Here is a 27,774-nt window from a genome sequence, read left to right as displayed (position 1 = left end):
TATATATATATATATATATATATATATATATATATATATAGTTCCAAGAAAGCAATTCCTTCACTTTTATTCCCTATAACATAATATTTTGTATTTGCTTTGAAATTTCTTGATAATATGCCTATTGCATGTTAATCGAGCATTACTAGGAATATAAAAGTAAAAAAATATAAGAAGGAAAAAATAAAATAAAAAAGAGGAATAAAAAAAAGAATAAATGTACTGAGATGCCAAACTTTTTGGCAAACACACTAAAAAGCTTCGTATTTTTCTTTTTGACAATTGTTTCCCTTGGGCAAATTTATCATCAAACCTTAACTGTACTTTGAAGACACATTAATTTTTAGACATTCAAATATGATTATATTCACATTTTAGAAATTACACAAAATATCAGATCATATTCTTGCTGGAATTCTCAAAAATGAAAAAAAAAAAATGTATAGTTAGTAACTGTAAATGATTGCATAGACAAATAAAATGACATCAGATAATAAAATGCTTTATGAGGCATGCATTTGTCTGATTAAAAATTGGAACGATTAGATTCTTGGAACAACTCTTCTGCATGGAGATCTAAAGTAGCAGGTAGTCGTGCAGTCCCAATGTAACTTGTAGAAATGTTCCAGTAATGTGTTTGATATCTGCAATGGTACCGGTGATCATGACTCATTTTTCTACGAGACCGATCCTGTCTCATAAAGGGAATTATAGTTAGTGAGGTTTATGATGGGCAAGTTCTCTAATTGAGTTCGCTGGCCGCCATATTTAGATCCTCCTTGCCTCTGATAGTTCACCGCAGTCAACACTTCCAAATTGGACCAAGAAACATGCACGTATCCAGTATAAACGGAAAAATCTCACCGCAGTCAATACAAGAATCTTGCATTCTTGTCATGAATGGTAAAACGTGAATGTTGGAGAATCTACGAAACACATTCCAAATGTCGCAATGATACCGTTGTAATAATGTGTCTGTTTCTATATGTGATCACCTGATGCCCAATAATGTGTCATTTATCTGATTCCTCTCAATAAATATGCTAATTAAGTGGGAAGCCTACACAGTCGAGGAGGAATACGATCGCTCGTGAGATGGCAACGATGAGAGTAGGGTTTTGTTGTGTGTTCTTGATGTTGGTGGCGGTGAGGATGCCATCTGCCACCGCAGGCGGATGGCCACCCCCCAACTACGCAGACGCACTCACCAAGTGCTTGCTGTTCTACGAAGGGCAGCGATCCGGAAAGCTTCCACCCACGCAAAGGCTCACCTGGAGAAAGGACTCAGCTTTAACCGATGGTCACGAGGCTGGTGTATGGATTCATTGTCTCCTATGGTGTTTGTCTTCTGCGTTCTTTGTGGAAGAAGATCGTTGTTCGCAGCATTGAAGCGAGTCTTCGTTATGATCTGAACTCCATGAATGCATTTCCCTTGATGACAGGTTGATCTGGTGGGCGGGTACTACGACGCCGGCGACAACGTGAAGTTTGGCTTACCCATGGCGTTTACAGGCACCATGTTGGCGTGGAGCATCATCGAGTTCTCGGCGGAGTTGGGACCGGAGTTGGTACACGCTCATGAGGCCTTGCGATGGCTTACGGACTACTTGCTTAAAGCCACCGCCCAACCCAACAGGATCTTCGTCCAAGTAGGCGACCCTGACAGCGACCACAACTGCTGGGAGAGGCCCGATGACATGGACACCCCTCGGCCAGTCTACCAAGTTAACCAAACCCACCCGGGCTCCGAGGTCGCCGGCGAGACCGCCGCTGCACTGGCGGCCGCCTCCATCGTTTTCAGATCATCCGATCCTGCCTATGCCGCCACCCTTCTGTCAAGAGCACAGGCGGTAACACATCAATCTTGGTTCCTCCATCACAGAGATGATACTGAACCAGGTGGATGGATGCTTAACTGCAGATTTACGTGATCGTTCTTGGTGCAGGTCTACGATTTCGGTAACACATACCAGGGTTCGTACAATAGCCTTGGCAATGCGGTGTGTCCCTTCTACTGCGATTACAATGGCTATCAGGTTAGCTACTCCAAAAGACTCGGTGGTAAATGCATTAGGGTTTGGAGATCTGACAGTGTCAACTCTACTGGGTTCTCAGGATGAGCTGGTGTGGGGAGCAGCATGGCTGAACAGAGCTACCATTAGCACACTGTATCAGAGCCATATCATCCATGGCATTAAGCAGATGGAGCTCGAGGAAAATGTCTCCGACTTGGAATTCGGATGGGATGCTAAGAATGCCGGAAACTACCTGCTTCTCTTCCTTCAGCATAAGGTTTTCACTATCACGATCCTTGAACAATGAGAATACAATGCATGCTCATGCAAGTTGAGAAGCAATAGGATTATGTAGAAAATAACATTTAAAATGGAAATAAACACGGCGATTAAGGACAAGTGGTAGCTTAAATAGTAACTAATGTATCTTTCATAATCACAAATGATATGTGGCATTTTTAACCATGTGCGTTAGAGATATAAGTCTATGAGAATGTTCTCGGTGAGTGAATATTGGGTTATATTAGGCAGTCAAACTTAGCATATAAATGGATGATCTATATATCGCTATTTCCAATTTTGACTAACATGAACGCATAGATGCGGAGACTTGTAATCTATGTTCTGTGTCCTAAAATAACATGCGCAAAAGAAGATTATTCAGATAAGATGAAAAGGTTATGTGATTTTTAACATGAACGATTAGATATAACTCTCATAAATAAAAAGGAAGGAGGAAGAAGTGCATCTAAGAGTAGATTTATTGTTGATACATTACAGTGATTGATTCTTTTTGTTGCAGACTGATAGTGAGTACGGTAGACCGGTCGAGGAGTTTGCATGTGCAATGATGCCACAATCTCACTCCAACTACATCAAATACACTCCGGGTTTGCAATTCTCCTCTGGACAACTGTTCATGATCTCACTAATTCATTAGCACTGAGAAGGACCATTTCGTAGCATATACTTCCGGAGCTTTGAAGTGGAAATGCATCGTCCTTTCAGCATATATAACGAGAATTCTTTTTCTTTCTAGATAGCAAGATCAATCTTAATATTTGTAACAGGAGACTCCTCTACTCGATGTTTGAAGGAATACATACATGTACATGGTATTATTGCACACAAGTTTCGTGCGTAGTAAGTAACCCATGCAGTATGATCATGGCAGGGGGTCTCATCTACGCGACGCCAGGGTGCAACATGCAAGACGTGACGGGTTTCTCTTTTCTTCTCCTCCTGTATGCTCGGTATCTCACGAACGTCTCGCGAACTCTCACCTGTGGCGGCTCTCAGTATCCGCCCTCAGCTCTCATAGACGTCGCCAGAAGTCAGGTAGTCATTCGTATCCAAATCCCATCATATCTATTCTTGGATTTGTTTTATTGTTTGGGTTTTCATCGTGATCTATGGTTATTAATTATGGATCTAAGTTTGTGAAGTAATAATAGATTTTGTTGGTACAGGTGAACTATCTCCTCGGACAAAACCCATTCAACATGTCGTATATGGTGGGGTACGGCACAAAGTTTCCTCAAAAGATACACCACAGAGGATCGACTCTTCCCTCGATGGATCAGCACCCGCAGCATCTGTTGTGTGGAGACGGAACGCCCTACTTCGACAGCAACGAATCCAACCCCAACTTGCTTATCGGAGCGGTCGTCGGCGGGCCGAACGATGGAACCGATAACTTCGTGGACTCGAGATATTGGCCGAACCAAACCGAACCCACCACTTACGTCAATGCACCCTTGGTGGGTCTCTTGGCTTACTTCAGCAAAAATTGACGAGTATTCCTTCGTACATATACTTTATGTACCAAGTTAAACGATAATGTAAGCATCAGTCGATGATTAGATGCATGAAATAACAATGTAGCTTTGTTCCCTTACTATAGGTACTTGTTTATGATCATCAAAGTGGCCCGAAAACCTAATTCTTGGTTGATCGACACAAGTATGATGTTATCAAAGTAGCTTTGTTCCCTTGTGGGGACAACCCTGTCAGCTCTCTCATGAGGGTTCATTCCTTTAACTAAGCAATTGTAGATACTATTCATCGAAGTGCTTCTATATGGGCTGAATGTCCAAACTCAAGTGTCACCATTAAACTGCTGAGGAAGATGACTAACTCGCATTATGTCAACCAGAGAACAACAATGAAATAACAAATACAGAAAAGAGTCGCACCGAGAGCCGTTAAATATGATGTCGACCACCCGAGAGTGTTGTTGCATGATGTCAACGTTGATGATGGAGTGTCATTTGGAGAAGAAGACGTTGTCAAGCCAAGAGTCCTCTTAACAAGCAATTGATCAGTCGTCTAAAATTCCCTTTGAAGCAATGAGAAAGGTTGAAAATTGCACAAGCAATTTTAGATATTTTAGCAATGAGAAAGGTTGAAAATTGCACAATCAATAAAAATTTTGATCCAAAGTTTATACTCATTATTGATGATCGAAATTAGTCTTTGAGCACATATATCATATTTTTAATTATGACAAATTCTTTAATATCAAGCTCTCCATGATCTTTGGGTCTTGGTGGTGTGCCAATTAATAATAAGATGTTTGTTAGGAAATTTGTCATTCCAAACAAAGTTTCTGGTCAAATTAGATATTCTACTAAGGATTTTATTTTAGATTCGAGTTGGGTGGCCAACATTGATCATATTCAGATGAGATAAAAAGAGAAATTTTGTATATAAACAAATACAAGTAGGTCGTAAGGTATCGTGGAATTAAACAAAAATCATAATAAAATAGGACACCAAAATTTACATGGAAAACTCCTCTAACAAGAAGGGTAAAAATCATGGGGCAAACTAGAGAAAATCCACTATAAAAATAATAAATATATAAATCTCATAATCTCTTATCTAAAATCCAAGCAACAGTCACAGAAGAATAATTGGAATATAAGAATTATGTCACTATGCATAATATTCAAAATCTTTGCAAATGATCACAGTAAAAGTCCACTATAAATCTGATCTAAGAATATTGTCTGGATGATTGAGAACAATCTCTGTGTTGTCTTGTCTTTTTTCCTTTTCTTCTTTTATTTTTTAATCTTTTCCTCCTTTTTTGAACCATATTGCTGTAGTTTTTTCAACACTTTTCGTGGCCACCACACACCTCTGGGTTTAGGTTAAAAAGGAAAAAAAATTGCATGAGGTCCAAATGTTATAATAAGGAGTTTGATATCTACGATGATACCAGTGATCATGAATCGATTTTCTAAGAGACCGATCCCATCTCATCGAGAGGCAATTATATTTTTGTCAGGTTTACGGTGGGCAAGTGTGTTCAATGGCCGCCATATTATGTGCAATTACCGTAATCACCACTTGATTCCAAATTGGACCGACAAATATGCACGTATCCAATGAGAAGTCAAGAACCAAAATCTAGTATGCCTCTCTTTTTTGGCACACGTGGAGTATTGGTGAATCTAGTGAAGACTTTCCAAATGTAGTAATCTTACCGTTGCAGTAATGCGTCGGTTTGTATATTTGATGATCCGATGCCGAAGATTGCGCCATTATCTATCTCCCCTGGTTGTGTTCTTCGCTTCCTAATTAAGTCGGAAGCCTGCATAGTGCAGTAGAAACTCGATCGGTCGGTGAGATGGCGGGGACGAGAGTTAGGTTTTGTCTTGCGTTGTTGATGTTGGTGGCATCGATGGCGGCGTGGATGATGCCATCTGCGGTTGCAGGAAGCAGGCCGCCCCCGAACTACGCAGATGCACTGAGAAAGTGTTTGCTGTTCTATGAAGGTCAGAGATCCGGGAAGCTCCCACCCACGCAAAGAGTCACCTGGAGGAAGGACTCCGGCCTAAAAGATGGGCAAGATGCCGGTGTATGGATGCAGCGTTGCATGAACCACCACATCTCTTGTGCTTACGTCCTTTCTCTTCGACTCGTTCTCCTTCACAGTGTAAGGGATGCATTTGCCTTGATGACAGGTTGATCTGGTGGGCGGGTACTATGATGCCGGCGATAATGTGAAGTTTGGCTTCCCCTTGGCGTTCACCGGCACCGTGTTGGCGTGGAGCATCGTCGAGTTCTCGGCCGAGTTGGGTCCGGAGCTGTTCCACGCTCATGAGGCTTTGCGGTGGCTTACGGACTACTTGCTGAAAGCCACCACCAAACCCAACAGGATCTTCGTCCAATCAGGCGAACCCTACAGTGATCACAGCTGCTGGCAGAGGCCCGAGGACATGGACACTCCTCGCCCATCCTTCCAAGTGAACGATACCCACCCAGGCTCCGAGGTCGCCGGCGAGACCGCCGCTGCACTGGCGGCTGCCTCCATCGCTTTCAGATCCTCCGATCCTGCCTATGCCAACACGCTGCTGTCGAGAGCAAAACAGGTGACACAATCAATCTTGGTTTTAGAGATGTTTGACTGCAGATTTATACGAGTGTTCTTGGTGCAGGTCTACGATTTCGCTTACAGATACCAGGGTTCATATGCCAATAGCATAGGCCAATGGGTGTGCCCGTTCTACTGTGATTTCAGTGGCTATGAGGTTTGCTATCTCCAAAAGGCTTGGTAGTAATTGCGTTAGGGTTTGGAGATCTGACACTGTCAACTCTACTGGTTCTCAGGATGAGCTGGTGTGGGGAGCTGCATGGTTAAACAGAGCTACCAACAGCTCAGATTACACGAAGCATATCATCCATGGCATTCGCAAGATCCAGACGCAGGCGAAGCCTCGTGTTAATGGCTACGACTCGCAGTTCTCATGGGACAATAAGGATGCGGGAAACTACATCCTCCTCCTACTGATGCAGAAGGTTTAGCATTTAGGAATCCAACCAATTATTAGGAACACACAGAATATAATGCATGATCATGGAAGTTGAGAAGCAATAGGATCAGTAAAAATTTAGAGAGCTTTCGACGATTGTTTTACTCGATTTGAGATAATTGCAAGCGTGTAGTGATCGAGAATGACAAACACTCAACTGGTAATTATGACTATTTCATAATAAGAGAAAGGGTTTTGTGAGTATTGGGTTAAATTAGGGGTTATTTGATAGACAACTCCGAGAAAGTTTTTGGTGAATATTGGGGTTGCATTAGGACGTTTAACTTAACATAATGCATAGCTATGAAATGGTTAAATTAGTAATGAAGAGAGAATAATTATTTTATTTTTTTTGGGACACTACAATAATTAAATCTTTTGTTGCAGACTGATGATGACTACAGTAAATACGCCCAGAACTTTGCATGTTCACTGCTGCCACAGTCTCCCTACAAGTCCACCGAATATACTCCAGGTCTGCATCTCTCCCGCAAACCAAATCTTCATGATTCCATTTAATTCAACAGCATAAAGATGCACTTCTCGAGAAGATTATATATATATAAACACATTATAGTTAATAATTAAAGAAATCAAACAATCTAATATTAGTACAGGAGACGTCTAATTGATGAAGAAAATGCACATGTATTAGTGCAAAATCCCTGTTTAGAGCAGAAGTAATAACCCAAGCAAAGTGTGCAGGCGGTCTCATACACAGGGCGTCGATGGCCAACACGCAGGCCGTCACAGCTGTCTCATTTCTTCTCCTCGTTTATGGTCGGCATCTCAGTAATGTCAAAGGAACTGTTACGTGTGGTAACTCCCAATTTCCCCCCTCAGCGCTTATAGATCTCGCCAGAAGTCAGGTATATGCGTATCTCTGTTCTTTGTTCTTTGTTCTCTACAGGCAATGCATGCTAAATATCAATCCAGATTGTGTTGTTCTTCAATCTGGCTATCAATATCAATCCCAAATTTGATCAACAAATATCATAATGAATTAGAAAAAACTCATCAAGTGCCATCTAACGACGACAACAGACAGTCTATCTATATATTTCAACTGAACTCATTTAACCTTCTGGATTATATATCCATTCAAAACTAATTTTGAGTATCTATTTTTTTACTAAGATCTTGTTGGAAAGATTCAAGCGTGTGGCATTGCTATATCAATCCCAGATTTGATTACCAAATATCTTAATATAATATAAGTGTGTTGATTAAACAAAAGTACTAATTCATTGGTGTCATCTAAGAGGGACAACACATTAGACGATTTTTCTAAAAGAACTCTCTTTATGAGCTTTGTTCTGAAAACTATCCTTAGTTCTTAGTTTTTGAGTTCGGTTACTTTTTTTCCTTAGTATCCTAAATACCCCTTCCACCACCCGTCGTCTATTGCATCTGTCACCTTTGCCATGAGGTCACTTATAAACTGATATATACCTCGTTCTCCGATCGCAAAATAAGCAGTGGTCAAAACCAAGCACTCATATGCGTGGTCAGCTTTGGCATCACCAAAAGGCAACCTTTTTCTTAGATCTATAGCTGTTAACTATCGATCTAAATTAGTGGGCTAATGTATTTGTCATTGCAGGTGGACTACATCCTCGGAGATAACCCACTACATATGTCGTACATGGTGGGCTACGGCAACAAGTTTCCTCAGAGAATCCACCACAGAGCTGCCTCTGTTCCCTCTGTTGACCAACACCCACAGCACCTCTATTGCAAGGACGGGACACCGTACTACGTCACCAACGCCCCCAACCCCAACTTGCTTGTCGGAGCCATCGCCGGTGGACCAAATGATGGAACAGATAACTATTTGGACTACAGACCATGGTCGAACCAATCCGAACCTGCCACGTACGTCAATGCGCCCTTCGTGGGTCTATTGGCTTACTTCAGCAGATATAGATGATTCCTTTGTACATAACTTCCTTTGTCGAAAGCCACTATCATACGTTCCAAGTTAAAGAGAATATATTATAAGATGCATGTAAAGATCGAATGCATGACATAATAATGATGCCTTGTCCCCTTTATACATCTGTTTGTTGATAAAACATCCTTGTTTGATTGATATAAACCTAATCTAAGCATGCCTAAATATAATTGAGTCAAGATTTGATAACCTTGCACGAGATTAAGGTCTAGATTAACCCTTACGAACATGTATTGTTTGGGTGCTACACATATTAACCAATCCTAGCTAAGAATGTGATAAAATGGTATCAAAGCGGGTAATGTAAACATTGAATTATCATGTCACAATAGTGTGGCAAAACTAGCATTACTGTATAGTATGGGCAACAATAACGTGTGGTCATTCTAGAGAAATAAACAACTACTCTGCACAAAAACTAGCAAAGACGTTCAGGAGGTGCATGACATTTGCAACGGTGTTTCCACGGTGCAAAAGTTCTCTCATGCAGAAGTGGCAAAAGTTGGCAACGTGAATTACATAGAGGCACTAAAGAAAGAGTGGTCGGGTTGGAGCTGTGGCTCAACCTTGTCAATTGAAGTTGTTGGATCTCTACAAAAGTAGGGAGCTTCTTGAGATGATAGAATCCATGCAAACAGGATTGGAACCTTGATTAGATCAGTTGGAGATCAGAGTCGAAAGGTTGACAAACGACATAAGAGAGTCTATGCAATACATACAAGGGCAAATAAGGGACTTCACAGCTCAAGTGTTGGTACTCATGCGAGTTACGCATGCGAGTGGAGTTTCTCGCAACCATCTCTCATCGAGATTAAGGGCTCCTGAACTGCAAAGCTACAAGGGTGCTCGAGATAACAAGGAGTTAGAAAACTCTCTTCGAATTGGAATAATACTTCAAAGAGACCCAACCCAAATCAAAAACTTCCAAGGTGTCGTTAGTAATGATGTATCTCATCCGTCATGCAAAACTATGGTGGTGCACATGGTGGGAAGAAATATTGGGAAGCCTTGAAGAGGGAATTATAAACTCAATTCATGTTAGAGAATGCAATGTTCCTTGCATGGCGAAACTTGTGACAATTTCACCAAATCTTGACTCTTCGAAAACATGTGAAATAATTTTGTATATTGATACTAGACATCCAAGGTATGTCCAAGAAAGACAATTTTTTTTGCTTCCTCAATGGTATGAAACCATAGGCTCAACAGGAGTTGTATTGTTAAAATGTTCGTGAGCTAGCACATGCAATCACCAAGGCAAAATGATTCGCAGATTTGTCTGCAAAGATGATAGAGAAAAAACACTCATCGGAGAAGGGATCTTTGATAGCTTATAAATAGGAAGGATTTGAAGAATAAAGGTGCTCCGACTGCACATGGATCCAGAGGGACCATCGTAAAACAAATATTTTTTGTGTGGTGGAAAGCTTCTAAGAAGGTTCACTATAAGGATCTCACATTAGAGTGATGCAATTGTCGAATGCATTGTGAGGTCAAGTGGAGAAGCAGTCCAAGGCAACGTCGAAAGAGGCAAAGGCACATAACAACATACTAGTGTTCATAGACATCAAAGTGAACGGGAAGGCAACTCATGCATTGATGGACACGAGCCACGCATAACTTCAAACAGATCGAGATGCAAAGCAACTTGGATTGAAGTTGGTGCTCATCATAGGTGTCCTGCTAAACAATCACGTGAGTCATGACACGTGTGACACGACAGACACTTTTTACTTATTATTATTTATTGATATTTTATTATTTTATCTTGCATATTGCATATATTATAATGTTCATGGATCTATGAAATGAAAATCGAATCATGATGAGATTATGATAATAAAACTGATTCATCTTTAAACACAAACCATAAATAAACCCGATCATAAGTTACTCGAAAGAGACATCGAGATAACTAGATAGATTAGTATGTTGTATACTAGTTCATACGATGGAAACGACTGATCTCATAATTGCTTATGTGGGGACACTAGCGATACAGTGCAAGTGCTCATTGAAGAATGAGTTCACTGATTGATTCACTTACGGAATACTAGATGATTGATGATACCTCATTGTCAGATAAAAAATACTCATCAAGTGTCATCTAACAAATTCAACAGATAGTCTAACTACATATTTCACTAAACTCATTGAACCATCTGAATTATATATCCATTCAAATCTAATTTGAGTATATATTTTTTTACTAAGATCTTGTTGGAAAGATTCAAATGTGTCGTATTGCTGTATCAATCCCAAATTTAATCAACAAATATCTTAATATAATATAAGTGTGTTGATTAAACACAAGTACTACAAAAATTCATTTGGTGTCATCTAAGATCGACAACACATGGTATATCTATATATTTCACTCTGCTAATTTTCTACGTCCAATTAACCATTCAGAATATTGTAATCATATAAATCTAACTTGAGTATCTATTTTTTATGAAAATCTTAATATGGATTATAAGAATCCATAATATATAATGAGTTTTACCAAGACCTCATTGGCCTAAGCTTTTTGAATTGTGTTGTTTAGTCTTGAGTGATTCCCTAAAAACAAACTCTTCTTGAGCTTTCCCCGGAAGATACCCCAGGTTTTTAGATTTTCCATTTGGTGTCTTTTTTCCCTCTAATACCCTCAATATCTCTCTCAACACCCGTCACCTCTATCGTAAGGCCACATCGCCTCTACGTGATCACTTTCATCCCATTGTAAGGGCCTATTTCTCTTTCGTGAGCCCCTACCACTTTCACCTCTTCATGAGATCTCATCGTCTCTATATGACCAAGCACAAAGAGAAGAGACTTGAAGAATAGACAGAGTTTGAAGAAAAAAGAAGAGAAGAGAAAGCAGGGCAAAGATGGCCATATGGAGGTGATAGAGCCTCACGACAAGATAGAGGCGATCACGAAGGGCATTTAAGATATTAGAGAAAAAAATCAAAACTAAAAATAAAATATGGGAGGTATCTTAAGAGAAAAGCACACAAAGAGGGATTTGTAAGGAAAATCGTCCTTCAATCTTTATATTTTTTAGAACCTTTGTAACTTTTCTTATAAGCTACTATACACTTTATTCTCCTATCGCAAAGAAGCATTGGTCAAAACCAAAAACTCATGCTTGGTTAGCATAGACATCAAGAAAGGAAATCTTTTTCTTAGATCGATAGCTATTTTGGTCTAAATTGGAGTAATTTATTTGGTGCTATAGTTGGCCTACATCCTCGGAAATAACCCACTCAAAATGTCGGACATGGTGGGCTACGGCAAAAAGTTACCTCAGAGAATCCACCACAGAGGTGCCTCTCTTCTCTCTATGGACCAACACCCACAGCGCATCTTTGCAAGGACGGGACGCTGCACTACGTCACCATCGCTTACAACCCCAACTTGCTTGTCGGAGCCCTCGTCGGTGGGCCAAACGGTGGATCCGATTTTTTGGACTACAGACCTTGGTCGAACCAATCTAAACCCGCCACGTACGTCAATGCACCCTTGACAGGTCTATTGGCTTACTTAAGGAAAAAAGGATGATTCCTTTGTACATAGACTTCCTTTGTGAAAAGCCAGTATCAAACATTCTCAGTTCAATAGAATACTGTAAGATGCATGTAATGATGGAACGCATGATATAATAAATATGTTTTTTTTTTCCCCTTTAGACATTTGTTTGTCAATAAAACATCACATCTAGTTTGATCGATATAAATCATATAAGCATGCCGTCAGATTTGAAGTTCATTCATGCTTTGGAATGCGTACAATCGGACGATTAGTGCCATTAAGATATGTGCCTTAATCGTGCTGCAGCCCGACACCGAGGCTGTAGTTATAATGAAACAACAAGAGTCCAACTCAAGTTGGACTTAACTGACTTGACCCACTAGGACAAGAAAGTTCCTTCTCAACTAAGCCTTCGGCGCAGCCCCTTGTATCGATGATACAGCTACTGGTAATTGGTCCAAAAGAGATGTAATTATGACATGTGTCCACTAATTGTGCTCCCTATAGCATGATGATTACAAGCATAGACATCAATTTTTCATTGAATGACGAGATATGCCGATTGATGTGTTTTATGAAGTCAATGCTACATAAAAGACCTGCTACTGATGATGTTTCAAGAAACCTCAAGCAACTGCTGAAAATTGCATAAATACTTACTATCATTTTGCTATCAATTTCAGCATAAATGGCTAAAGATAGGTCTTGATGAGCCAGTTAAAGCTACACAGTGATAATTTCTAACTCCATTTTGTAGTCCCTCGGATGGAGAATTATGAAAGAAAATAATATAGACCCAAGTATGCTACACAAAAATCAGAAGAAAAAGGGAAGAAAATTTGACAGATGGGAAGGGCTCAGTTATATCTGAATATATTGCCTTGACTATCGAACACAGTGAAGGGAGAACTAGATAGGAAGGATCTGCAGCTGACCTTTTGTTAGCTCTCCAAGGCATTGATTTTGTCTATGCTTTCCTTCATAATATCAGTGATATCCTGTGGACAGTGATCTCCAGCAGCCACTATGTATTGTTCAAACTTCATTTCCTCACACTTCAAGGCTGCTGTTTTACAGGTTCTGATGCTTCCTAACAAGAAAAACAACTAACTAAAAATATTTTGAAGACTCTAAACCTATTACAGAATTGCACAAAATTATTACATCTGGTATATGCGTAAAACAACATGTTTCTTAGTAATTGGTCTTCAACTTTAAATAAATAAATAAAAATAAGAGTGGAAAAAAAAACAATACAGTAACGACCAGCTAAAAGGAAACTTCAAAAGACCAATTGGCCAATCCAAGTAATTAAGTTAACAAATACAATGTCATTATGTTTTCTTAGAAATGGAATGGTCACTTGTTACAAATTACAGAACACAGCTGACATATCACGTTGCAAAAAAGTACAGTGATCGTTCCACATATCTAAGTTTAGGTAATCTACAGCTTCTTGAAACGATAAAAGCATGTATTATAAAAAATATCCTTTAGCATACAGCCTTTGGTTGACTGTACAACCAGTCTTATTAAACAAAATCCTCTGATCTTTACAGGTATATTATGGGCATACACAACTAAGAAGTTCTACATATAATTCAATCAACATGAGTTACACAGAATAGATGACAGTAAGCTTAAAAAGTATTATGCTTCTTCCTAAATAGCCTCCTAAATTTATGGTAAAAAAAAAATCAAGGAAAGTCCAAAACAAAACCTTTCAGTTAAAGACACATGTAAACTTTAATTAATAAATAAGCACTTTTCATTTTTTTCAGTCAGAAATTTGGAAAAAGAAACTAAAGGCTACTATATGTGCCAATAAAAAAGGGAAAGAAGCAAAATGTACTTAGTTAAAGAAATAAATTTGAACCAAAAGCTGTAGATTCTGTTTAGGAAAACATCACTCACCGCTCAAATCAAGTAAATTAAACATAGCTGAGCAATTCCCAATGCTCCTTATCATTGTTATAGCAGACCAAACTTTTCGGTGATCCACATGAGATGTTCGGATGATGCATATCTTTGTCAAGGCATTAAGATATTTCACTATAAAATTTGGCAGATGCGTTAGGATTCAAGGAGAGCTTTAGAGAACGGGATGAAAGCAACTAACAACAATCAACATTGAAAAAGAATCTTCATTTCTATAATATGTGATATGATTCTATCTACTGGAGTAGATAGCAGATCCAATAGTTACCTTGAAATGATCCAAGTGATAGGGCAAGACCACATTCCCCAAAATTCAACTGAATGCTATCCTTAATTGCTCTGGAGACATTGTTTGAGCTAAGAATCTTTTTTGGGTCACCACCAACCAATTCTTTTTCTCCATCAATAAAAATTTCCATCACCATATATCTATTTTTAAATTGCACCATACTGCTTTACTTCGTCTACAACCTGCAGGTTCAGATACGTACAGTCAAAACATTTTCTCATTTAAGACGGAAAGCAGTGCAATTAATCAATTATCTAAATAAGTAATAAACATTCTGGAGACAATATGTTCAGAAGCACCGAAACCAATCCAATTGCACGAAACGAAAAAAATATGGCCTTCTAGTACATTTATCAAAATCCATATGCATCAAATTCATTGCTTTCTGCCAACATGGCAATGAACAAAGAAATAGAGAATTAAGATCAAAGTTTATTTAACATCAATTTCTGAGGCTAATATTAGTGACTATAGAACACAATTGATATCAATCAAGGAACATTAACAACAAAAAACTAACAACCATTTAACAATCGTGAAAAATCAAAAGAAGAAAACATACATTAACAAAAACAAGAATTAAAAGATGATTTTATGAGGGTGCCGTGGAAATAGGAATAGAGGAACATAAACGAAGCTCAACCATAGAGAGAGAGAGAGAGTAATACCACCCCTTCGCAGTTCTTTGACGGCTACGGTGTGCAACGAGGAAGAGGGAAGGCGGAGGCAGCAGTGGGCGACCGAGGGAAGAGAGTGGGAGCAGTGCAAACAAAACCCCTAATGCATATCCCAACGAAGAAAACGGATGGCGGAGGCAGCAGCGTGTGACCGAGGAAAGAGTTAGGGCATAGCAAGATCCCAAGCGAGTCCCTCAGCGTGTAATAGGAGAAACGAAGAGAGAAGATCACGAGAAAGGAGGGGAGACGAGAGGAGAAGAAAGGGGAGGAGGGCGACGAAACAGGAGAGGCAGGAGATGGAGGAGACCAGAGAGTTAGAGTCGTTGGAGACTCGGCGAATTCAGGGCCTCTCCAGCAACAGCACAGAGAGACGGCAATCCCGCCGTCCATATGTTATAAAGCGGATCTCAAAGACGGCAATCGACAACACGGATGGATCGCATATAGAGGGTAATCATCAAATACCCAGACCGGAACGGTAACACACTCGACCTGACCATGACGTAGACGAGGCTCTGCCTCTCGCGAGCACGTGACTTTCGAGTGATAACAAGTAAAGCGCGTGCAGTTCACGTGTCACGGAGGTAATACACACATCTTCCAACCTTCGGATTTCGATCCAACGGCTGCTCTCACTTCACGGAAGCATCGCGCTCGCCCACCATATAACGACAAAGCAAGTTGCGTCCCCCACCCCACTTAACACGCCACGTTGCTCTAATCATGACTCACCGTGCCCCATAGCCTTTCTCGGTCAAACACCATTCGCTTCACGACACGTGGTCCGCGCAACCACTCTCACCCTCCCCTGAAGCCAGAGGAGCGGCTCGGCTATAACGAACCACAAGAAAACCCGGCTCCGTAATCGTGAGTTGGTAATGTAAGCATTAGTTCAGTGGCATCCTCCGAAGCATATCATCGAAGAGCCTCTTCACAGAATCTACATCACAAAAACTGACGTGTTCAGAGATCATTCTGTTCACGGTCTTACGGTCTTTATAGTCATGCCATCAAAATCTATTGTGTGTCGATGATGAGGCAACACGATTTCATCTCAAGGAAAAGGTCGACAACGAGCTGGCGACTGAGGCGACGGCATCATGTCGGACCTTGATAACGTGGAGGTGAGATTTCTTACCGTAGCCGGAATTTGAAGGTGCGTGCAAGAATCTAAGACGTATAGGTAAAGTGAAAATATTAGGCTTCAGACCTATTTGAAGCATGTCTTCGAACAAGTGAAGGGAGCTCTCTTGGAAGGTCATTATGGTCGTAGCCGGACAATGCTACTGTAGAGAACGATGTGAGGAGAGGCGACGGAGGAGGGAGGAGAGTGTCAAAGATCGGAAGAGATAAAAGGCGATGACTTGGCCATGGATTTGGTCGAGATGACGGATGAAGAAGCATGGAGGAAACGCAAGCTACAAATCCATTAGGCGACGGGGGAAGAAAGAAGAATGCGAGAAGAAGGAAAGGATAAAAGGGGTTTAGTTTAAGAGGGAGAAGACTGGACCTCATAATAAGGAAGACCGAAAGATAGAAAGGATGAGAGCATATTTGTCCTTTCAAGTTCTCTGAATGCCCCAAGTAAATACCCAAAAAAACAAAAAAATAGTGATACCATGAATAATGATAGAAAGCTATGAGAAAGTATGGGGACAACCCAAAGCACTTTCAAATGAAAATGTTGACTTTGGGAGCCACTTTTAATTGTCAAACAACCTTCCAACCTTGTCAGCTCTCTCATGAGGGTTCATTCCTTTACCTAAGCAATTGTAGATACTATTCATCGAAGTGCCTCTAAATGGGCTGAATGTCCAAACTCAAGTGTCATCATTAAACTGCTGAGAAAGATGGATAACTCGCGTTATGTCAACCAGAGAACAATGAAATAACAAATACAGAAAAGAGTCTCAGCAAACCGCTTTTAATTATTTTTTGTCAGGTTTACGGTGGCAAGTTTTTGAAGTGTGTTCAAAGGCCGCCATATTATGTGCAATTATCGTAATCACCACTTTATTCCAAATTGGACCAACAAATATGCACTTATCCAATATAAACCAAAATAATAATAATAATAATGAAAAGTCAAGAACCAAAATCTAGTATGCTGCTCTTGTTTGGCACACGTGGAGTATTGGCGAATCTAGGTAAGACATTCCAAATGTAGTAATCTTACCGTTACAGTAATGCGTCGGTGTGTATATATGATGATCCGATGCGCAAGAATGCGCGATTATCTATCTCCCCTGGTTGTGTTCTTCGCTTCCTAATTAAGTCGGAAGCCTGCATAGTGCAGTAGAAACTCGATCGGTCGGTGAGATGGCGGCGACGAGAGTTAGGTTTTGTCTTGCTTTGTTGATGTTGGTGGCATCGATGGCGGCGTGGATGATGCCATCTGCAGTTGCAGGAAGCAGGCCGCCCCCGAACTACGCAGATGCACTGAGCAAGTGTTTGCTGTTCTATGAAGGTCAGAGATCCGGGAAGCTCCCACCCACGCAAAGAGTCACCTGGAGGAAGGACTCCGGCCTACAAGATGGGCAAGATGCCGGTGTATGGATGCAGCGTTGCATGAACCACCACATTTCTTGTGCTTACGTCCTTTCTCTTCGACTCGTTCTCCTTCACAGTGTAAGGGATGCATTTGCCTTGATGATAGGTTGATCTGGTGGGCGGGTACTATGATGCCGGCGATAATGTGAAGTTTGGCTTCCCCTTGGCGTTCACCGGCACCGTGTTGGCGTGGAGCATCGTCGAGTTCTCGGCGGAGATGGGTCCGGAGCTGGTCCACGCTCATGAGGCTTTGCGGTGGCTTACGGACTACTTGCTGAAAGCCACCACCCAACCCAACAGGGTCTTCGTCCAATCAGGCGAACCCTTCAGTGATCACAACTGCTGGCAGAGGCCCGAGGACATGGACACTCCTCGCCCATCCTTCCAAGTGAACGATACCCACCCAGGCTCCGAGGTCGCCGGCGAGACAGCCGCTGCACTGGCGGCTGCCTCCATCGCTTTCAGATCATCCGATCCTGCCTATGCCGACACACTGCTGTCGAGAGCAAAACAGGTGACACAATCAATCTTGGTTTTAGAGATGTTTGACTGCAGATTTATACGAGTGTTCTTGGTGCAGGTCTACGATTTCGCTTACAGATACCAGGGTTCATATTCCGACAGTTTAGGCCAATGGGTGTGCCCGTTCTACTGTGATATCAGTGGCTATGAGGTTTGCTATCTCCGAAAGACTTGGTAGTAATTGCGTTAGGGTTTGGAGATCTGACACTGTCAACTCTACTGGTTCTCAGGATGAGCTGGTGTGGGGAGCTGCATGGTTAAACAGAGCTACCAACAGCTCAGATTACACGAAGCATATCGTCCATGGCATTCAGCAGATCCAGACGCAGACGAAGCTTCGTGTTAATGGCTACGACTGGCAGTTCTCATGGGACGATAAGGGTGCGGGATGCTACATCCTCCTCCTACTGATGCAGAAGGTTTGGCATTTAGGAATCCAACCATTTATTAGGAACACACAAAATATCATGGAAGTTGAGAAACAATGAGATCAGCAAAAATTTAGAAAGCTTTTGACGATTGTTTGAATCGATTTGAGATAATTGCAATTTCAAAAAACACTCAACTGGTGATTTTGGCGATTTCATAATATGAGAAAGGGTTTTGTGACCATTGGGTTAAATTAGGGGTTATTTGACAGACAACTCCGAGAAAGTTTTTGGTGAATATTGGGGTTGCATTAGGACGTTTAACTTAACATAATGTATAGCTATGAAATGGTTAAATTAGTGATGAAGAGAGAATAATTATTTTATATTTTTTTGGGGACACTACAACAATTAAATCTTTTGTTGCAGACTGATGACGACTACAGTAGATACGCCCAGAACTTTGCATGTTCACTGCTGCCACAGTCTCCCTACATCTCCACCGAATACACTCCAGGTCTGCATGTCTCCCCCAAACCAAATGTTCCTGATTTCATTAATTCATTAGCATAAAGATGCACTTCTCGATAAAATTATATATATATATATATATATATATATATATATATATATATATATATATATATATATATATATAATTGCAAAATCCCTGTTTAGAGCAGATGTAATAACTAACCCATGCAAGTGTGTAGGCGGTCTCATACACAAGGCGTCGATGGCCAACTTGCAGGCCGTCACAGCTCTCTCTTTTCTTCTAGTCGTTTATGGTCGGCATCTCAGTAATGTCAATGGAATTGTTACGTGTGGCAACACCCAATTTCCCCCCTCAGCGCTTATAGATCTCGCCAAAAGTCAGGTATATGCGTATCTCTGTTCTTTGTTCTTTGTTCTCTACAGGCAATGCATGCTAAATATCAATCCAGATTGTGTTGTTCTTAAATCCGGCTATCAATATCAATCCCAAATTTGATCAACAAATATCATAATAAAATTAGAAAAAACTCATCAAGTGTCATTTAAAAAAGACAACAAATAGTCTATCTACATATTTCGCTGAACTCACTTAACCATCCGAAGTATATATCCTGTCAAATCTAATTTGAGTATCCATTTTTTTACTAAGATCTTGTTGGAAAGATTCAAGTGTGTCGTATTGCTATATCAATCCCAAATTTGATCAACAAATATCTTAATATAATATAAGTGTGTTGATTAAACATAAGTACTACAAAAATCCATTTGGTATAATCTAAGAACAACAACATGGTATATCTATATATTTTACTCTGCTAATTTTCTACATCCAATTAACCATTCAGAATATTATAACCATATAAATCTAACTTGAGTATCTTTTTTTTTTTTAATGAAAATCTTGATATGGATTACAAGAATCATAGATATATAATGAGTTTTGCCAAAACCTCATGGCCAAGTCTTTTGAATTGTTTTGATGTTGAATCTTGGACATTTTTCTAGAAAGGCTCTTTATGAGCTTTTTTCCAAAAACTATCCTTTTCTTCATTTTTTAATTTGGTTACCTTTTTTCCTTAGTATCCTAAATACGCCTTCCACCACCAATTGTCTGTTGCATCGGTCGCTTTTGCCATGAGGCTCCCATCATCTCTATCTTGTAGTCATTCATCCTATCACGAGGGCCTCATTCCTATTTATAAGGTCTCATCATTTTCATCCCATCGTCGGATCCTGTTATCTTTGTGTTCCTAAGTTTGAAGAGAAAAGAAAAAAATTTTGAGTATAAAGAGAGAAGAGAAGAAGACAACCACACAATGAAAATGATGAGACCTCAAGATAGGTGAAGGTGACGATGAGAGACATTTAAGATATTAAAAAAAATCAAATAAAAAAACTAAAAACTTTACATCTTTTAGGAAAATCTAAAGAAACACCAAATGATAATACTAAAAACTTGCAAGGCAACCTTTTTCTTAGATCTATAGCTGTTAACTATCGATCTAAATCAGTGGGCTAATATATTTGTCATTGCAGGTGGACTACATCCTTGGAGATAACCCACTGAATATGTCGTACATGGTGGGCTACGGCAACAAGTTTCCTCAGAGAATCCACCACAGAGCTGCCTCTGTTCCCTCTATTGACCAACACCCACAGCACCTCTGGTGCAAGGACGGGACACCGTATTACGAAACCGACGCCCCCAACCCCAACTTGCTTGTCGGAGCCCTCTCCGGTGGACCAAATGATGGATCCGATGACTATTTGGACTACCGACCATGGGCGAACCAATCCGAACCTGCCACGTACATGAACGCGCCCTTCGTGGGTCTATTGGCTTACTTCAGCAGATATGGATGATTCCTTTGTACATAAACTTCCTTTGTGGAAAGCCAGTATCATACATTCCAAGTTAAAGAGAATATTATAAGATGCATGCAATGATCGAATGCATGACATAATAATGATGCTTTTGCCCCTTTATACATTTGTTTATTGATAAAACATCACATCTCGGTTGATTAATATAAATCTAATCTAAGCATGCCTAAATATGATTTGAGTCAAGATTTGATAGAGGTTAAGGTGTAGATTAACCCTTATGAACATTTATCATTTGGGTGGTACACATATTAACCAATCCCAACTAAAGATATGATAGAATGGTATCAAAGCAAGTAAACATTGAATTATCATGTCAGGATAGTGTGGCAAAACTAGCACTACTATATAGTACGGGCAACAATAATATGTGGTCATTCTAGAGAAATAAGTACTCAGCACAAAAACTAGTAAAGACGCTCAAGTGGTGTATGGCATTTGCAATGATGTTTCCACAATGCAAAAGTTCTCTCATGCAGAAGAGGCAAAAGTTGGCAACATAGAGGCACTAAAAAAAGAGTGGCCGAGTTGGAGTTGTGGCTCGACCTTGTCAACTGAAAGTTGTTGAATCTCTACAAAAGTGGGGAGCTTCTTGAGATGGTATAGTCCATGCAAACAGGATTGGAACCCTAATTAGATTGCTAGACATTAGAGTCGAAAGGTTGACAAATGACATAAGAGAGTCTGTGCAATACATACAAGGCCAAATAAGGAACTTCACAGCTCAAGTGTTAGGTACTCATGCGAGTGGAGTGTCACGCAACCATCTCTCATTGAGATTAAGGGCTCCTAAAATGCAATGCTACAAGGGTGCTTAGGATAACAAGGAAACTTTCTCTTCGAATTGGAATAATACTTAAGAGAGACCCAACCTAAATCAAAAGCTTGCAAGGTGTTGTTAGCAATGATGTATCTCAACTGTCATGCAAAACTATGGTGGCGTACATGGTGGGAAGAAATGTTGGGAAGCCATGAAGAGGGAATTGTAAACTCAATTCATGCTAGAGAACGCAACGTCCATTGCATGGTGAAACTTGCAACAACTTCGCTAAATCTTGACTCTTCGAGATCATGTGAAATAATTTTATATATTGATACTAGACATCCAAGGTATGTCCAAGAAAGACATTTTTTTGCTTCCTCAATGGTCTAAAACTGTGGGCTTAGCAGGAGTTGTATTGTCGAAATGTTCGTGAGCTAGCACATGCAATCACTAAGGCGAAATGACTCATAGATTCATCCGCAAAGATGATAGAGAAATAACACTCATCGGAGAAGGGATCTTTGAAAGCTTATAAATAGGAAGAATTTGAAGAAGAAAGGTGCTCCAACTACACATGGATCCAGAGGGAACGTCCTAAAGTCTACCAAATATTTTTTGTGTGGTGGAAAGCTTCTAAGAAGGTTCACTATAAGGATCTCACATTACGGTGATGTAATTGTCGAATATATTACGAGGTCACTATAAGGATCTCACATCAGGGAGAACACTTTGTTTGTGAAAAGGGAGAAGTGCTACTTTGTTCAAATAGAGATTTTATTCTTGGGGCATCGAATCGATGATGACTCCATTCGGATGGATAAATCGAAGGCGCAAGCGGTTGCAGAATGGCGAACTCCAAAGAAGGTGTCAGAGTTGAGATCCTTCCTTGGTTTCATCAACTACTATCGACGCTTCATAACGGGGTATTTGAAGCGTGCAACTCCACTGACGGAGTTGTTGGAGAAGGAACAGCCTTGGAGGTGGTCGGATAAATGCAAAGTTGCATTCCAAGATCCGAATGGTGCTGTGTTGGAAGAACCGGTACTCAAATTTCCGAACTATGGAGAGCCCTTCGAAGTCTATACAGATGCTTCAGACTTCGCTATTGGGGGAGTACTCATGCAGGAGGGTCATCCGGTGGCTTACGAGAGCCGCAAACTCAACGAGACCGAGCGACGGTATCCGGTGCACGAGAATGAGATGACAGCGGTGGTCCACTGTCTACGAGTTTAGCGACACTACCTTCTTGGATCGTAATTTGTGCCGAGGATAGACAACATTGCTTTGAGCTATTTCCAAACTCAGAAGAAACTCTCCCCAAAGCAAGCACGATGGCAGGACTTCCTAGTTGAATTTGATATGACAATGGAGCACAAGCCCGGAAAGGCAAACATCGTGACCGATGCATTGAGTCGGAAAGTGGAGCGTGTGAATATCATACAATTAGAGGGTAAAGGCCAAGCAAGTCATTTGCACTCCAACTTCCTTTCCAGGATTAGGGATGGACTGTATAGTGATCCCCAGGTATTAACCCTGATGCAGCTCATTCAAGAAGACAAGGCACGACGATTTTAGGCCCAGGAGGGACTCGTTTACACAAAAGGGAATATGGTTTATGTCCCTCGAGTGGACAATTTGAGTCGTGAGCTCTTAAGAGCGTGTCACGATTCCTTTTGGATTAGACATCCGGGCATTCACAGAACCTTGGCTCTCGTGGAGAGGGCCTTCTACTGGCCGAAGATGGGGACTGATGTGGAGGAATATGTTTGAATGTGCCTCACTTTCCAATAAGACAAGGTGGAACAACAGAAGCCGATAGGACTTTTGGAGTCGTTGCCCATACCAGAAATGTCGTGGGAGAGCATTATCTTGTATTTCATATCAAGCTTGCCAACAATAGGGAGACTCGGATCGATACTCGTGGTGGTCGATCGGTTTTCAAAATATGCAACTTTCATTGTTGTTTCCCTACCTGTTCAGCAGATGAAGCGACCAAGCTGATAATGAAGGATGTGGTGAAGTATTGGGGAGTCCCACACAATATCATCAGTGATCGAGACGCTCAGTTTCTGGGACGATTCTGGACCGAGCTATTCAAATTGTTGGGGTCGAAGTTATACTTCTCCACAAGCCTCCACCCCCAAACGGATGGCCAGACCGAAAGGATAAACTCGCTCCTGGAGCAATATCTTCGACACTATATGAGTGCCAGCCAACGACATTGGGTGAAGTTGTTAGGCATTGCCCAATTCTCCTACAACTTGCAGCAGAACTCTATGTCCAACAAGAGCCCCTTCGAGATCATTACAGGGCAACAACCGTCAACTCCTCACACCATGGTAATCAGGTATATACTGGGAGTAGTCCGTTAGCCTACCACTTCATAAAGGAGTGGCATCGAAATGCAAATATTGCGCGGGCTTACTTGGAGAAGGTGGCAAAAAGAATGAAGTGGGCAGATTTGAGAAGGCAACCACAAGAGTTCAAGATCGGCGATTTGATATTGGTCAAGCTCTAACCAGCATCACTCTAATTTTTTAGGAACAAAGTACACAAAGGATTGGTGCGCAAGTATAAAGGGCCCTTCCCAATTATAAGTAGGGTGGGCAACGTCTCCTACAAGTTATAGCTGCCGACGTGGTTCAAAATTCACAATGTTCTTCATGCCAGCAACTTGAAAGCCTACCACTCGGATCCGCAAGATGCTTCTCAAAGTGTTCCAACTCAACTACCCCCCACTAGAGCCTCCTATGAGAAGCGAGTTGAAACAATCCTAGCGGATCGCAAGGTAAAGTTACCCACTATAGTTGAGCAGACCGAGTACTTGGTGAAGTGGCAAAAGCTTCCTCGAACTGAAGCCAGTTGGGAGCCCGAAGACGCCTTACGACATGAAGAGGCAATCATCAACAACTACTAGCAAGCGTCGACGAGGGCGTCTACAGTTTAAGTGGGAGAGAATGCCATTAACGATCGTCGCTCATCCGCAACAACTTCGTTCAACAAACCGTTCGTCGCTTTTGCTTACATGTACAGCTGCTTGGCAACATGTTTTGGCTTGGTTTTATGTTCGTTTGCTTGTAAAAATGTAAGTTCGAACAAGTTGCAGCACTACAATACAATCGCTCATCGAACCGAGCAAAACAACCAAAATGGCTCCGTTTACGCGTGCCACGGGCTGTTTTCTACAGCCCGTAGCAGCACGTGAAACGTCAGTCATCTCAGCCCTATGGAACCACCTAGGTGGCACCATGAGGGATGGGGCTTCGGTATAGTGTCGAGCATTGAACAATCTTTCACAAGTTCGCACGTTAGCTTGACGAGAATTTGTTGTCACACTCGACACTCGGTGAGCAGCTGTTTGTGGACTTGCAACTGTTCGTTCAACCTTCTAAAGTCCTTGTTTTCCTCCTCTCTCTCTTTTCTCTTGTGCATGCAAGGTGCTCGCTGAATTGCTTGTAAAGCTTCCCCTTTTCGCGAGACTTCGAGACTTATCCGTTGTTCGTTCTTCGAACTAATCAACTTTCTCTTTTACAGGTCCTTCGGGACCTACGAGAGGTTGTAAGTGGGTTGATCTTTGCGGACGCATATCCCAAGTGCGTAGCGCGACTTAGGCAACGTAAGTTAAGTTCGCGTCTTGACCACAAGGGTACATCACGACTTAGGCAATTCCAGCTAAGTCAGTGACAAATTGGTCAATCCAAGTAATTAAGTTAACAAATACAATGTTATTATGTTTTCTTAAAAATGGAAAGATCACTTGTTACAAATTACAGAACACAGCTGACATATCACATTGCAAACAAGTACGGTGACCGTTCCATATATCTAAGTTTAGGTAATCTACAGCTTCTTGAAACGATAAAAACATGTATTATAAAAAATATCCTTAAGCAGACAGCCTTTGGTTGACTGTAGAACCAGTATAATTAAACAAAATCCTCTGATCTTTACAGGTATCTTATGGGCATACACAACTAAGAAGTTCTACATATAATTCAATCAAGTAACACGAGTTACACAGAATAGATGACAGTAAGCTTAAAAAGTATTATGCTTCTTCCTAAATAGCCTCCTAAATTTATGGTAAAAAAATCAAGAAAAGTCCAAAATAAAACCTTTCAGTTAAAGATACATGTAAATTTTAATTAATAAATAAGCATTTTCATTTTTTTCAGTCAGAAATTTGGAAAAAGAAACAAAAGGCTTCTATATGTACCAATAAAAAAGGGAAACATGCAAAATGTACTTAGTTAAAGAAATAAATTTGAACTAAAAGCTGTAGATTCTGTTTAGGAAAACTTCACTCACCGCTCAAGTCAAGTAAATTAAACATAGCTGGGCAATTCCCAATGCTCCTTATCATTGTTATAGCAGACCAAACTTTTTGGTGATCCACATGAGATGTTCGGATGATGCATATCTTTGTCATGGCATTGAGATGTTTCACTACAAAATTTGGCAGATGCGTTAGGATTCAAGTGACAGCTTTAGAGAATGGGAAGAAAGCAACTAACAACAATCAACATTGAAAAAGAATCTTCATTTCTATAATATGTGATATGATTCTATCTACTGAGTAGATAGCAGATCCAATAGTTACCTTGAAATGATCCAAGTGATAGGGCGAGACCACACTCCCCAAAATTCAACCGAATGCTATCCTGAATTGCTCTGGAGACATTGTTTGAGCTAAGAATCTTTTTTGGGTCACCACCAACCAATTCTCTTTCTCCATCAATAAAAATTTCCATCACCATATATCTATTTTTAAATTGCACCATGCTGCTTTACTTCGTCTACAACCTCCAGGTTCAGATACAGTCAAAGCATTGTCTCATTTAAGACGGAAAGTAGTGCAATTAATCAATTATAAACATTCTGGAGACAATATGTTCAGAAGCACTGAAACCAATCCAATTGCAGGAAACGAAAAAAAATATGGCTTTCTAGTACATTCATCAAAATCCATATGCATCAAATTCATTGATTTCTCCCAACATGGCACTGAACAGAGAAATAGAGAATTAAGATCAAAGTTTCTTTAACATCAATTTATTAGTGACTATTGAACACAATTGATATCAATCAAGGATCATCAACAACAAAAAACTAACAACCATTTGACAATCGTGAAAAATCAAAAGTAGAAAACATACATTAACAAAAAAAAAGAATTAAAAGATGATTTTATGAGGGTGCCGTGGAAATAGGAATAGAGAAACAGAAACGAAGCTCGATCATGGAGAGAGAGAGAGAGAGAGAGAGAGAGAGAGAGAGAGAGAGAGAGAGAGAGAGAGAGTAATACCACCCCTTCGCAGTTCTTTGACGGCTACGGTGTACAACGAGGAAGAGGGAAGGCGGAGGCAGCAGCGGGCGACCGAGGGAAGAGAGTGGGAGTAGTGCAAGCAAAACCCCTAATGCATATCCCAACGAAGAAAAGGGAGGGCGGAGGCAGCAGCGTGTGACCGAGGAAAGAGTTAGGGCATAGCAAGATCCCAAGCGAGTCCCTCAGCGTGTAATAGGAGAAACGAAGAGAGAAGATTACGAGAAAGGAGGGGAGACGAGAGGAGAAGAAAGGGGAGGAGGGCGACGAAACAGGAGAGGCAGGAGATGGAGGAGACCAGAGAGTTAGAGTCGTTGGAGACTCGGCGAATTCAGGGCCTCTCCAGCACGGCACAGAGAGACGGCAATCACGCCGTCCATATGTAATAAAGCGGATCTCAAAGACGGCAATCGACAACACGGATGGATCGCAAATAGAGGGTAATCATCAAATACCCAGACTGGAACGGTAACAGACTCGACCTGACCATGACGTAGACGAGGCTCTGCCTCTTGCGAGCACGTGACTTTCGAGTGATCGCAAGTAAAGCGTCTGCAGTGCACGTGACAGAGAGGTAATACACATCTCCAACCTTCGGATTTCGATCCAACGGTAGCTTAAGCTTCACGGAAGCATCGCGCTCGCCCACCATATAACGAC

At 40.9% G+C, this 27,774-nt stretch overlaps 3 protein-coding genes and 2 long non-coding RNA genes across 9 annotated transcripts; 3 read left to right on the top strand and 2 right to left on the bottom strand.

Moving 5' to 3' along the window:
- The first annotated feature begins 1,095 nt into the window (after positions 1-1,095).
- LOC135596379 (endoglucanase 8-like) lies at positions 1,096-3,808 on the top strand. Its single transcript, XM_065088437.1, has 7 exons — positions 1,096-1,314; positions 1,443-1,850; positions 1,947-2,036; positions 2,116-2,292; positions 2,818-2,905; positions 3,190-3,353; positions 3,485-3,808. Exons 1-7 carry the CDS (start codon positions 1,096-1,098, stop codon positions 3,806-3,808), a joined length of 1,470 nt encoding a protein of 489 aa, XP_064944509.1.
- Positions 3,809-5,564: 1,756 nt separating this feature from the next.
- Positions 5,565-8,765, top strand: LOC135596378 (endoglucanase 8-like). The gene is made up of 7 exons (XM_065088436.1): positions 5,565-5,880; positions 5,987-6,394; positions 6,461-6,553; positions 6,633-6,821; positions 7,223-7,310; positions 7,541-7,704; positions 8,439-8,765. Exons 1-7 carry the CDS (start codon positions 5,650-5,652, stop codon positions 8,763-8,765), a joined length of 1,500 nt encoding a protein of 499 aa, XP_064944508.1. The 5' UTR covers positions 5,565-5,649.
- A 4,154-nt stretch (positions 8,766-12,919) lies between these two features.
- LOC135596870 (uncharacterized) lies at positions 12,920-15,598 on the bottom strand. Its single transcript, XR_010481066.1, has 4 exons — positions 15,201-15,598; positions 14,512-14,714; positions 14,220-14,357; positions 12,920-13,395 (listed from the first exon to the last, which is right to left on the bottom strand). It is a non-coding gene; the product is annotated as an uncharacterized LOC135596870 (long non-coding RNA).
- Positions 15,599-17,582: 1,984 nt separating this feature from the next.
- LOC135596377 (endoglucanase 4-like) lies at positions 17,583-18,769 on the top strand. The gene is made up of 4 exons (XM_065088435.1): positions 17,583-17,759; positions 17,866-18,273; positions 18,340-18,432; positions 18,512-18,769. The coding sequence occupies exons 1-4, from the start codon at positions 17,583-17,585 to the stop codon at positions 18,767-18,769; spliced, it is 936 nt and encodes a 311-aa protein (XP_064944507.1).
- A 244-nt stretch (positions 18,770-19,013) lies between these two features.
- LOC135596869 (uncharacterized) lies at positions 19,014-27,509 on the bottom strand. Of its 5 annotated transcripts, none has more exons than XR_010481064.1 (5): positions 26,392-27,509; positions 26,100-26,237; positions 20,212-20,394; positions 19,347-19,561; positions 19,014-19,196 (listed from the first exon to the last, which is right to left on the bottom strand). It is a non-coding gene; the product is annotated as an uncharacterized LOC135596869 (long non-coding RNA). The 5 variants fall into 5 exon arrangements; XR_010481063.1 differs by lacking the exon at positions 20,212-20,394 and having other exon boundaries at positions 26,392-26,594; positions 27,097-27,509; XR_010481062.1 differs by lacking the exon at positions 20,212-20,394 and having other exon boundaries at positions 26,392-26,587; positions 27,097-27,509.
- Positions 27,510-27,774: the final 265 nt, after the last annotated feature.

Source organism: Musa acuminata, chromosome BXJ1-11 (genome assembly GCF_036884655.1).
Source record: "Musa acuminata AAA Group cultivar baxijiao chromosome BXJ1-11, Cavendish_Baxijiao_AAA, whole genome shotgun sequence".
Taxonomy (NCBI): Eukaryota; Viridiplantae; Streptophyta; class Magnoliopsida; order Zingiberales; family Musaceae; genus Musa; species Musa acuminata.
Note: the sequence above shows the minus strand (reverse complement) of the source record. Positions and strands in the feature narration are given on the sequence as shown.